The 13,978-nt window shown below is 45.1% G+C and overlaps 1 protein-coding gene across 3 annotated transcripts in view; it reads right to left on the reverse strand.

The window, feature by feature from the left end:
• Positions 1-13,978, reverse strand: part of LOC121594698 (bifunctional heparan sulfate N-deacetylase/N-sulfotransferase) — a 182,857-nt gene that overhangs the window by 18,972 nt on the left and 149,907 nt on the right. For all 3 annotated transcript variants that reach the window (XM_041918305.1, XM_041918303.1, XM_041918304.1), the window contains one exon: positions 10,322-10,528. In XM_041918305.1, the coding sequence (XP_041774239.1) occupies positions 10,322-10,528 (207 nt within the window). The remainder of the gene's footprint in view (positions 1-10,321; positions 10,529-13,978) is intronic.

The raw sequence follows: 13,978 nt of genomic DNA on the forward strand, positions 1-13,978 counted from the left end.
ATGCTGTTTAATAAATTCGTCAAGCGATGATTCGAGCCTCGTTTACAGTGATTCTCGCACCAACTTAAAAGAAGAAGAGGACAACGTGGATTTCAAAGATAAACATTAATAAGGGTGTGCAGAGCTTTTATTATAATAAATAACTCGACGTATCTGAGGATCTCATCCCATTGAGCTCAACTTTAATTAGAGTAAATGTAAAAAAAAAATCTAATGCTTAGACCGAACATAACTGGTTTAACAATTTAGGTAGTGGAGGAAATTCCCAGGTCCACTTCAAACCCGAATTGAATTGATGATAGATTACGTTGAACAGATCCAACAACAGAACAACAGAACAATTTAAAACTAAAAAATGGCATCCCTCAACAATCGTTCAACTCGATTAAAAGTCAATAGTAACTTTGTCTTGATATTTTATTTTAAATCCATCGTCTGTAAAAAGAACACACTTGCAAAGAAAGGCTTTTTTTTCCTAAAAGCACACAACCTCCAATGTATTTTCCCAAAAAAAAAAACAAGTATTGAATTACGCCACCACGCTTTCGAATTTGTCTTCTCGCATTGATTAATGGTCCAGCCATCCGATGCTCCGAAACTGGAACCACTGGGAAAGCACGTGCCGAACACATTTTCCTAACCCAACGTTAATGATTGGCTGTCGGTAAGTTTGTTTTCCTGTTCTGTTTGTGTGCCTTCTCCTGTCCTGCCGGTCGCTTCTTGCAAGTCCCTTCGCCAAACTTACCCCAGACAACGCGAACCGTCACCGCAGGCAAATAAAGGGGGATATAATGGATTTCGGTCCCACAGCAAACCATCCATCTTTGCCTGAGGATGTTTACTGACAGTGTAACATGGTTTACGATTTGCTTTAAGGCAGCAGTTCCGGAAAAAAACCAGCAACTGCAAAACAACCGAATGTCCACTTTAAAACAACTTTCCGTCCGGCAACAACAGTTCGAAGAATAAAAGTGTTAAAGATAAGTTTTGCGCGTGCAAAATACGTTGACTGTGGGGGGGGGGGGGGGGGGGGTTTTTACGAACTCACTTTGCAACCCAACTGGGTCCGCCGGGGCCCGCTCAAAGCTTTAATACAGCAAAACAAAGATCAATCGTAAAAGGGTACCGCCGCTCGCGTAGAAACACGGCGCTAACTTCAAGTCGAGTTTGCAAAGAAGTTAAACCTGATGGACATGATAGTCGAGCCTCACTTCATGGTGTACGCTTTCCCTTGCTTGTGCTTGTGAGTGCTTGTAGGAGAGGAAAGTTTTCCATTTCATTTGCCATCGACTTTTAGCGAGCAGAATTTTTAAACCAAATTTAGTAAGGTTTTCTGGTACGCGCACAAAATAGTATAAAAAATGAAGACATTTGTTAGTAGCAAGGGTAGCTAAAGAGTTAAGAAAGCAAGAGTTAAGCTTAATAAGAAGACAACTCCCCCACTGGAGCAAAAATAACAGCAAAAAGTGGCACGGAAAAACACATCAGAACGGTGAAAACTCTTACGGTGGTGCGTTCGGCTGGAACAAACAAAGGAAATAACTTACACTAAATCAAGTGAACAACTTTTCGCCTTGCTGCCGCACCGATCCTCCAGGGACGCTGGACTGGTGGATACTAACGGATGAGAAACAATGATGGGATTTCCTGGCCCCCCACACACCGTCTGTCTCTTACTCTGCCAAATACGGCCGCGATTGGTACACGGGGCAGTGCCGCTACTCTCTCCGATGCTACAATCCAATCCTTACACATTTTTTCGTACCCCAGGCACCAAAGCATCCACTCCACATCCACTCTTGCCGGGCTCGTGAAATAGTTGGAAAAACTATTGGTGTTCCGTTCCGCCATCACCACTCCATTATTCGACCGAATGAAGCATGAAAGAAGATCTTCCTGTTGATTAAACTTTTGCTTGCGATTTTTCACATCCACCCAATCTCGACCCTCCACCTTCGTGTGTTTGTCTTTGTGTGCGACTGTGTGTTCTCGGACTCGACTTTTCGATTCCGTAAGCCGAGTCTCCATCACAGTCCCACCCCTCCGTTTTTGCGCCGATGCAAGCTTTCCTGATTACGAATACTTTTATTTTTCTCCTCGGAGACTCCACATCGAAAAATCTATCCTTTGGACCCTTTGCTCGCTCACTCGTACGGTTGAGAATACGCTCAAAATATTCAACTACCTACCCTCCCCCCCCCCTCCTGCGATAACAGTACAAGGCTAGGACAAAAGGGAAAATGGTAAATCCTACGCTTGGTCCTCTACTCGGCGCTGGACGGGTGGACGGTGCAAATGAGAAATCAACACATAGACACACCCAACACAACTATTTTCGGGGAATTTTAAGAATGTGCCCGGTTCGTCGCTAGGCTGGAGAAAAATCGTACACATCGAGGGGGAGGGGGGGGGGGGGGTTGGGTGGAAAAGTCAGACCCTGGGCACAGGGTTGGTTAAATTCCGAGCAACCAACTCGCTCTTTCGCTTCCGCGTTTACATCATGGCAAACCGGCGAATGGGCCAATTTTCGGTACGGAAGGGCAATGCATTTACTGTCGCTGAGCTGCTAATTCGGATTAGCGAGAGCACTTTGCTGGCATCTATCCCGTACCCTTTTCCGCTGTGCTTTTACCCAGGTTGCAGACATGCCCGTTTTTTTTTTGCCCTCTAGCTGTCAACGGAAGTGTTTGCTGTTTACTTTTCTACCAGGAAGATGGACCCTTCTGAGCGTACGGTAGGGATTTATTTTAAAATCTTAGTTGAAAGGAGGAGAAAAACTTCACTTCACTCTCCTGCCTACAGGCACAGCGCAGACGACGCTTGACCAGGAGGAGCATGATTAAATAATTAAGTTTTACTTAACTTCACTAGCAACTAATTTGCTGCCGAGTTCTGGGAAAGTGAAGAATCATTTATTATTCGTTTTGCAATAATTCTCCTTACTCTCCTTTAATGATTTTTAACAAAAACAAACAAAATAAAGCAATCAACAATGTGCGAAAAAACAAACTATTTAGATGGATTTTTAGGGAAACATGGGGCTTTATGGCCATGATAGGCATTTTTGTATAAAGCTTAATAATTACTAAACACTAATATTAAGATGGAGATTGATGCTTTATTGTGGATCTAGGACTTCATAATCATTGATGAATGACATGACATGTAACGCCAAAAAATTAATAAGTTCCTGGCCCCAGCTTCCGTTCTTATAACACTATTTATATCCAATATTTAAGAGTTGTTGTTTTTACCACAAGTTGTTTTTAACATACTAATATTAGAAGAAGAAAAGCTTTCTTTTGAACACCCAAATCATGATTTTACTCTAGATGTAATTTTCCCAATCATAATAAAAAAAATTGACTTCAAAGTTTGCATCAAACAGGGTTTCAATAAAGTTGTTGAATGAATTGAGTGTAATTTGGTCAAATGGGTTCACGCAATGCTTCCAACATCTAAATGTAAATGAAATCTGAATGAAAAATAAATGTAACAGCAGTAAACGTTTGCGTAACTGATAACTTCTTTCGGCAATCTAACATGAACTGGGATCGTTAACATTGGGATCCATCCAGAAAAGCGAATCAAGTTTACCATTAACTTACACAAACCAAACGACTTGATTGGACGCCGATTGGTCCTAGATTTCTTTGAAGAATAATTCCACACCGAAACCAGGGACGACAATGCACACGCTCTACTAAATTAAATCCCGTTACTGTTACAATCAGTACGCTCCTCCGTCCAGTGCAGCAACGTCAGAGCGCACTTTCTTCCCTCGCTGCCGACAATAGATGGTGCAATAGGTTTCTCCAGGGTTTCACCAAAGTCCACGCGAACAGAACAGACCATCACAGCGCGTCATCATCGTTTCGAGCGTCCTGCAGCCATTTTTTTATCGCAAAGCTCCGAATGTGGATGTGCACCGCCGGGCGGATACATTCTTGCAGACTAACGGAACACAATGACAGTGAACTGACGCGCACAGTGGGGGAAACCGTACAAAATACGACATGTATCGTTATCACAAACCGTAAGCGCTCCCGATTCGGTCGTGCGACTAGGAGCAGGACACCGTCGGCCAGGACACCGGAAATGGTCCACCAGAACTGGAAAAGGGATGTTTTACGCTCGCTGGTCGATTGATAATGGCACAACAATAATTTCACCGCCCGGTGATGAAGGGGAGGGTGCCATTCTTTGGGTCATTTCATTTCGGGATGTGTCGGTGTGTGTGTGCGTGTGTGGGTTCCGAGGAACGTTAGATGCAGGTTCCCGGTAGCGAAAAGCGTGCCATCCCGTACAAATGGGATCCTTTCTAGGGATTCCTTTCTCTTTTTTTGCTGCCACAGAAGTTTTCTGAAATTTAATCAGAACCATTTTTCTGATCCGTTCCCGAAAGAAAGGACGAAAGAACAGGGTTCTTTCAGGGGGATGCTGCAGCGTGGCTAGAACACATTGCTCAGCATTAGCTCGTTCGGTCGAACGGTTGTAAAGAAATGTAACCGGTGGTGCTTCCCTTCTTTTTTTTTGCACATATTTCTGTGAAAAGTTTCTGCTGTCAGGCGGCCCGGGGAGGAACGAGATGATCCCATATTATTACCTTGCAGCACATGTTTCTCGATCTCGTGAGACCAGTTCATTATGTAAATGGAGTTTAAATTGTTTATTTGATTCAGGTTTTGGAAATGGATTGGTAATTTGTTTCACTGAGACGACCTTTGAGAACCTTTTTTCGAAATTGTGAAAACATTAGCATTCAAACAACTTGTTAAAAATGTGTTTGTTCCTTATCTGCAGAAATGATATCTTTCACGATTACAAGCAATTTTTTGGAAGTGAAGTTTGGCATTCGATGTCGCATGTAAAGGACAAGATATATATTCAAAATTGATAAAGATGGCATATATATATATAGATTTCTAAACAAATTACTAAATTATGTGGAGTTGTCAGGAGATATGAAAATCCAATAACGCTGAAAGTAGGACGAACATTCCAAATTGCCAAACTTGTAAGATCCCTAAAAATGTAAGTTTTCCCCATATTGTAAGTTTGTTTTTAAAGACCAACAAACCAAGCCTTGTTTCAAACAATAGAAACTCGTTACTGATCTTCCGGTTTGCAAAACCTCATTACGAATCGATTGATTAGTTTTGAGCCAACGGTCAGAGAACAAGTTTCCATCATCGACTTGATGGATGAGGAGCGAGACATCATCCCATGACCCACAACTAGCGGGGGTTGTCTCATCTGCTCACTGCTTGAAAAATGACTCTAATTGCATCACTGTTTTCTTTGTTTCCCACAACCCACATCCTTTTCCGATGCTCCTTTCCCCCCGACCAACGTTAGAACATCCGCATCATACTCGACCGAAAGAATATCCCTGGAAAACATTCGTGTCAGCAAAAGCTCCGAACCGAATGAAAATACACACAAACACACACACAAACTAGACCAGAAAAACAACTGAAGGTTGATCATTTGCAGCTTAGGCATTTGCAAAAGCCCGGATTACCAGCACCTTTCTCTTGCTGCCGCTCGCATCTGAGGTGATGCGAAGTTCCGAGTGGTCCGACTGCCGAAATGCGGAAGGAAAGAATCGTGGACCGGACCCCGGAACTACTAGCGCTTCCCAGCATACTAGAAAACTATTGAGTGGCAACAACGGTCATTTGTCCGCATGGTTATTTTTTGTTCCTGCTTTTTTTTTTGCCTCTCATCGCTGAGTTTTCGCCTGTGCAAACCACAACCAATGCTATCTGAGGGGTTTTGCTACCTAAAGCCCGCCTTGTCTCGAACAACAAAACGGGGAACGACGAAAAACCCCTGTCAGAAATTATCCGGCTGTTGGGTTTGAAAACAATCCCCATCCCATCCCAGTGTTGTTTAGTTGAAACAAATTTCCTAAATGGAATTTTGAACTGCTTCGGTACGCTAGTTTGTGCGGCAAAGAATTGAGCGCAAGTACGGCGCACACCAACCGACCGACCGATAGGCAAAATGCATTTGCTAAATATCACGGCCCCGAAGCGAAGATCTGACCGGCAGAGATCCCCCGAAGTGGTGGCAGGCAGCTCGGCGGGTCGGAGGGGATTTTATTTCCAGTTCGCTACCTACCGGTTGGTGCAAAAATTATGCCCCAATCTGCTGCCTGCCCTGGAGGTTGAGCTTGAAATTGGTGCGCTTTCGTGCTCGTCGAAAAAGGGGAGCCTTGCAACCGCAACGCTGCCAAATCCCACGCTTGCAATGTCTGTCTACAAATCCTGTTTGTGCAGCTTAAAATCGGCGACCACAGACGAGGGAAGTGAAAGAACGCCCGGTACCGGTACCGAAAGGGCTTGGTGGGTTGGTGGTAAAGGATCATCATCCAAACATCAAGTGTACCCGTTGCTATTCTCCCTGCTAAACCCTGCTGCCGATTGTACCGCTTTGCCATACATTCACCACATTTCGGGGGGCGGCCGAGGTTAAAGCATGCCCGGGCGCCAAAGTGCCTTAATCCGATTCAAGTTCGGCCAGAAGCTTTGGAGCTCCCTGCGAACTCATGCTGTATACGTCCTTAGCTTCCCCCGACCGGAGCTGAGCCGATGATGGATCGCCTGACGGGCGGAAAGTTGAAACAGGTTCATTATTTTGAATTTATTGATTCCAGTAATGGCAACCGAAGTGGCGGCGGTGGCATTATCTTGCGCTACCCGTGCTTCGCACAACAAACACTACTGCTGTGGCCGAGGAGCACTCCACCCGGGATGGATGGTCGTGAACAGGGAACATCATTTTTGCTGTACGCGGTAGCAAATTTATGACTTTTCTGCACCACCGCTAGCAACAGTAGCAACGCGCCATTCCTTTTCCCGTTCCGGAAGAATGAAGAAAAGCTCCTTCGGGAGGGCAAAGGCCGCTTGCCGTTGGCTGCCGTTGGGTCGTGGTTCGTGGCGAAGGCAGGATAGTTAAGCGTCCGTGAAACAGCTTGCCATTATGGGTTGACCTGCCGAACTATGCCTCGGCCAAAGCTGGTACCGAGAAGACACAGAGTGAAGATAGTGATCTTGGTTAGCTGAGGATGGTGAGGGGGGTGTTTCCGGGGCGGTGTGAAGAAGATTCATGGACCAATACATTAGTTACCTGAGCGGAACGAGGTGGAGGTGAATGTGTGTGCTTTGTATGAAATCCTTTGGGCTATTGGAAAATAGTTTCTCGCCTGCATCGATTTTCCAGTGCAGTACAGAACAGTTTTACTAGGAAGAAATTTATGAACCGTTGGGTTCTAATTAACTGTTGCAAATAAAGTATGCTGGAAATTAAACGAAATCAATCTTCTGGGAAATAGTATCTATCGTACCGTGGTATCTGAAAAAAAAGCTATTGAAGGGCAATATGCTTCGATAAACGTTTAACCCAATAGTCGACTTCTTGCCATGTTCATGGTGACTGTTTTGGGCATCAAAGATCTTGAACTCGGTGCTGAATTCAAAGTAATCTCCAAAGTCTGCAGAGTTCGGAGTCGTCCAAAGTCGGAGTGAGAGTTAGAGTCATCTTGAGTCAGAGTCGTCCGGAGTCGTCTGGATTCGTCCAGAGCAAGAATACTGTCCCAAAAAATTGTTGTCGTCGCTAAACGCTATTATTACAAATAAAGGTCTGTCTGCGAAGATCAAACGAAATGCCGGCCCGACACAAACCGACTCCGGGCAACTTCGATGCCGTTTGATTCTGATTCCGATAGACACCGGTCGACTCCGACGACTGTCAATTATGGACGACTAAAACTCTGGCCGACTTCGACTCGGGACGACTCCAACTCCGGACGACTAACAATAACCGTAATCCGATCGGAGCCGTGGGTGCGCTTCGGAGAGCACATCACTGCTACAGACAATGTCCAAACTTAAGGTAACCACGTCAAACCTTTGCGGTTTACTACTTACTCGAGTAAGACAATTTTCTATCGTATCTATACCACTATAATCCACTCAATCACTATCTTTTTCTTTATAATATTTATCGCAGACCATACGTCTTGTCCTTTTTGTAGAATTTTAGAGAGCTTCCTTAAGAACAGAAAGACTGAAGAAGCCTAAGAGCAAATTTTGAATGAAGTCATGAATGCATAACTAACCATTAATTGACAGCAGATGGCACCAAAATAAGAGCTGGCACTTTGGCAGAAAAAGAACAGGATTTAGCCATGGAAACGAATGTTCATATACCGACAGTGTAAACATTCAAATAATGTTTCATTGGCTATTCAAATTGGCAACTCATTTCAACCGGAAGACCTCCCACTCATCGTACCGTGTAAGCAAAATTCATGGCTGCCTATGAAATGAACAGGAACTTCCCCAACATGACCCTAAAGCTACGAAAGATGACCAATTAAATATTAGTTTGATAATCTATCACGATTTGCAAAACGTTGCCAACCTTTTGACCGCAGATTATCCACATTGCATTGCTAGCTTACGGGCAAATAAACAAGCACCAAACATACAGAGAGCATGCTCCACCTGGTACCAGTGTGGCGAATCATAGAGAACGATATATAGCATGTTTTCCCTTTCTGAATTGCTGGGCCAACTCACAGCAGCACAGAAACTTTTGTGCAAACAGTTTTGCTGGTAAATTCACCGGCAGTATGCAAACGGGATGAGTGAGTGTATCGGTTACTGGACAGATGAACTATGTTTCAAAGCACGTTGTTTATGAGCATTACCTGAGTTGGACTGGAGTTAGTTTTCTGTGTAGAGGATGCGATGGGGATTTTGGGACGATCATCAGCCAGCCAGCATACTGTAGATAAGCTGTGCAAACGCTTCGTTCGTGCTAATAGAAACATCTTTGCCGAAAATGCGACAAACCCCGGCAACTTGTTGTCTAATCGAGCGAACGAAAAGTTCACCCAATGTAACGAATCAAAACAAGGCATCGAAAACATCCATAGATAGGGAATACCGATCCCAATTACCAGACCTAGGGCATTGAAGAAATCAATACCGGCCTGAGAAATGCCCGAGCTTTTCAATTGCTGGCTAGATACCGAACAAACACAAATAGTTTGCCAGAGAGCTTTGGTCGTACCGTAGCTCCCTCCGTTTCCCTACGGACTGCCCTTGAAGCGGGAGTTCGTATTTGCGTTCCTTGCATAAAAGGTTCAAATCCGTCTATAAAAAGAGTTTCCGAGAAGGAAGTGAAAATATGGTTATTTAATCTGGTGCCGAGATTTTGCATGTATGAGGTCCTTGCTCCCTCTCCGTTGGTCCAAGCGTTCTCCATCTAGACACTGCAGCCTACGACAAGGATGTTATGTCTGGCGAGTGTCTGCGGCCGTGGGATTAGGACTAACGCAGCAAAACGGAAGGGAAGCGACAAAAGCGAACCTCGGAAGTCCAAACCCGGAAGTAAATTACGGGCATTGTTAGGTTGTACGCTAGCAATGGCCGGAAAACGGAACTGCATTGCTCGGTGGTCAGCATTCTGGTTAGCTGGTGATGTTTAGCCAGCACATACACACACACACACACATGGTCTGGCAAACACATCCCAAGCAGAGATGTACACATACCGGACACTGCTGAAAGGTCGTACCTTTTCCTCGACGTTGTAAGGTGTAAAAGAGAAGAGAACCTGGCCCGAGTTAGAGCCGGAGTTGTTTGAATTTGGTCAACGCTGTGAATAGCCCAAAGGTAACTAACATACCGGCGCAGCTCCCAGCAAAACCTTCCGCAAGATAAACATCCAGCCCACCGAAATGGAATGTTGCAGTGGCGCGAACCAGCGAGCGGTTTGGGGCGAACCGAAAACGCAATCAACTTCCCTGCGTAAACATGCCCTCGAGAAGCATTTGTACAATGGCCTTGCTACGGATAACGGTGTCGTAATACGGGCTGCCCCCGACGGGACTTACTTACTTGGTGCCAGAGTAAGTGTACGTTCGGGATATTTGACCAGAGACCGAAGCGATGTCGGAGAAGTGCGTAACAAGAGCAAGTGCAGCTGCACAACAGGGCCATTTCGAGGACACTCGTATTAAATGACTGCAAATTCAATAGCTACTCATTTGATGATTAGCCAAACAATTTGGATAAATTTTATTCTTTAGAGAAGCATAACAACGATCTCAACGACTTGTCGTATGGCAAGTGCTGTTAAACCTAAAAGCTTATTGAAAATAGTATAAGTTATCTTAGTGCTTCTCACATTAAGGAACCAAATCAAAGACAAAAACCATATATTTACCGGCTGTCGGACAAAACTGTCGTCAACTTTTCCTAACCCAACAAGCACAAACACACTACCTACATATATGCATACTTACTTGATACGGTTGTGCACGAGCAGCTCGGTGATGCTCTTGCCCAGCGGGGTGTAGGTCGTCTCGACGAAGACTAGCACCTTCGGGTCGATGCGCAACCGGGCCTCGGACCGGTGGTCCGGCGTTAGCGCACCATCGATTGCGGTTTTCCCGTTCAGCATCCGGCAGTGGATCTGTGGCGCCGGTGGCCTTGCATCACGATGCATAAGACTGTAAAGAGAGGAGGCAAAAACAGAAAGAAACCGTATTAAAATCGACTCGGTCACACCGGCTCAGCTGCATGTGTACGTTGATTGAAACGACTGTAAGGACGGGGAAGGAATCTCTCCACGCTGCTGTCTGGCAGCAGCAGCAGCAGTAGCAAAAACTAGCAACGCCATAAAAGAAACCTTCCCCGGCAGTGACGGGTTAGTTTAAACTCCGGTCATCATCTCCCAGAACTCCCCAGCGCTGCAAGGCGGGAAACATAAACGGTGTTCGCGGCGACGCTTATGTGGGGAACAGCGCAACGAGTGCGCGAGACCATGCAGCGCGCTGCGACAGGAACAAACAACGTTGTAGTAATCGCTTTTGTGGTCAAGAGGATAGAGTTTGTCACAAACAAATCGTCGCTTGTTTGCCCTCTTCGCTCGCTGTTCTGGACGAAGCCCACTCGTTTGGGGACACTGCGCTTCCCATCATTTGCCGTGGCGTGTGTATAAGCTGGGTCCCTTTACCTGGGCACTTTTGGATTTTTGGTTTGGAACCAATTTCCATTTTCCATTTGCATTTCCAACGGCAGGGTGACTGAATGTGACGGTTCGGGCAGGAGTAACGTTCGGGTGGTGTGGGGTCATGTCCACTTCCATCGCTAGACTGTAATTTTATTTCAGCGCACCCCGAGGTTTACTAGGTTTTAGCGGGTTTAGTGGTTCGATAATTAATTGGCACTGGTTTCTGTGCACGAGTTCCTATATTCCACCCTCTTTTGCAACGAACGGGGGTCACACCGGGGCGGGGTAGAAGGGCAGCGACGGTGCGCTTTTTGCAATTGTGAATAAAACCACATCGATGCAGCACGCCAGCACGGACAGTGTAATTGTGAAATCAATCGATGAACCGAGCGCTGAAGTGATTTGCCATCAATTAACGAGTTACCGGACCGGATCCGATTAAATAGTAAACAAGCAAGGAGGAGTTGCCTCGATTAGTTCATTGGCAGTGGCCAAAGCACGATTGTGGAAATGGAGCGGAAACCCATGTTGGAGTAACTAACATTCGTTTGCATTGGTTTCGGTTAGCAGAAAAACCACAGTTGGAAATATTAGGTTATCTGCTATTTGTGTATTACAATACTATAGGAAAGAAATGGTTTGAGAGGCAAAAGAGGATTTGTGAAATAATTTTAAATATAAGCATTAAAACACTCTACAAACTCGTTTCAACGGATGAGTTAATAATTATAGGACAAATGTTTAATTCCAATTGAGATCTCTTTAACCTACTGATTTAAGTCAGAAAGCTGATATTTCAACCTGTCAAACAATATGCATCATTCGAGTTGTATTTTCCATACCCTAATGACAATTGGAATCAATCATATTGGATTTCGGATTGGATTGAAATAATCTACGCTGAAAAACTGAGACTAGTTCTCCGTTTGGTTTTGTGTGGAGTGTAGACGTTCAGCCACCAAGTGTCAAATTCCATATAAAAAACTGACTTGTATCGTGTAGAAGCCCACTGGATCCAGAGAAATAATTGTTTGATTTGTTTGATGAACTATGAACTATCGCTGGATTAAACACGATTTAAAACATCAGGGGTTTTTAGAATACCTTATGATCATAATGCATTTTATTTATTTATTTGTAATTGAACAAATAAAAAGGGGGAATCGGCCTCGAGACAACACATTACGTTGCGAATCTCCATAAAGTGTAAGAGCACACAAAACCAGATGCAATAGTAAGGTGAGTCGAATGAGTTAATCGTGTTTGTTATTGCGATTACTCACAAAAGACATTGAATCCAATAACAATACAAATTTGTTTGAATAAACTCATTAACATCAGCGTACAAATCCCTACCAATATCTCAAAGGCGTACCAGACATAAAGCCATACCATTCTCTCCTGGTGTGTGGCACCAGATTTCGGTAAAAAAGAACGGCCAATTACATTTTATCGATAGACACATCAGTATTATAAATCACATCGGTATCCTTTTATGAAACTCCTGCCGTTCTCTTCCGAAACGTTACAAAACACCATCCAAATTTATCGAAACAACAACATCCTGAACGAAGCGAAACATTACCATCAGCGTAATAACAGTACTTACACACACACACACCACCACCACCACAATCCTGCTGTGCAGTGCGCATTTACGTTTGACGATTACGGCGTGTAATTTACAGCGAAACTTTCCCTGGTCATTAAGTATCGATTAGTGCGCGGTCCTTCTAGTGCGCGCGAGTGAGATAGATAGAAAGCGCGATAAAAAAAACCCGAAAGCAGCGGGAGGGAGATATTTTTTTGTGTGAACAATTCACCAGAACTGCAACAGCAAAAACCGACCCATTCGCCATAATTATGCTGCGTAATATCTTGTGCGCGATCAAGTCGAGTTTTCGCTGGCAAAAAGGGCCATCGCCGGGAAAGCCCTCTCCGGCTCTGGCGTGGCGCGAATGGAAAATATAATCAAAAATCTGATAAGACGTTGAGTATTTCTGTGCTCCCTCCACGGACAACCAGCCTCTCGGGGGAGGGAGGGAAGTAAATGCACCACCATCACTCCACTTTGGTCCAATTTGCAGGAAATGCCAAGGAGAGCCTCATCGAAACGGAGGAAAGCGGGCAAACATGGCTTCCATTCCAGGGGGAAACAACCCTCTTACGCGCGCGGCAGGAGAAAATTGCAGACAAATTCTTTGGGCCCCCTCCCTTTGCTCACTGAGCCCTTTTCCCCCTCCATCTGGTATACCAGGAGGAGATGCGCAAGAAGAAGAAAAGCCTTTGCCCGTTCCACTGCACTGCGTGGTTCTTGGAAGCAGCAGCAGCAGCAGCAGGGCAAAGTCGATGCTCTTTTCACTTGCAAATTCTGCATGCTAGGTGTGCATGCTAGGTGGAGTGGTTTGATGCTTCCGCCGTGGAAAGTGCACGGTGCGCTACCAACCTCAAATGCGCTCTCGCATCGCAGCAGCAGCAGCAGCAGCAGCAGCTAAGTGGTTGCGGTGCACGGCGCGAAGCCGCAGCGCTGAGAAATTCTCCATTATAACGTAATTAATTTAAATTTATGCCTTATTCAGTGCAATAATAAGCAATTAGCACAACCATCGACACTATCTTCGCCCCCGGGGGCAGGAGGATGGGAAGCAACGGGCGATAGAGCAGCGAGAAGCGAAGAGCGATGGTTTCTTTCGCGAAACTGTTCTAAAGATAATTGCACTCGTTGGTTCTGATTTTCGTTTTTGCTCTATCCAATTTTACACCCCCCCACTCCGCTGTCGGCCGTTTTGGTCGATAAATGGTGTGTGCAAAGGGCAGTGGGCGAAGTGGGCTGGCCGTGCAGTGAAGCGGAGCGTGGTGTAGAAGCCCTACGTGAAGGCATTTTCGTCCTTTTACATTTATTCCATCCATCTCCTCCATGGAGCGAACGTCAGCAGACATGCATCGA

The sequence above is a fragment of the Anopheles merus genome, chromosome 2L (genome assembly GCF_017562075.2).
Source record: "Anopheles merus strain MAF chromosome 2L, AmerM5.1, whole genome shotgun sequence".
NCBI lineage: Eukaryota > Metazoa > Arthropoda > Insecta > Diptera > Culicidae > Anopheles > Anopheles merus.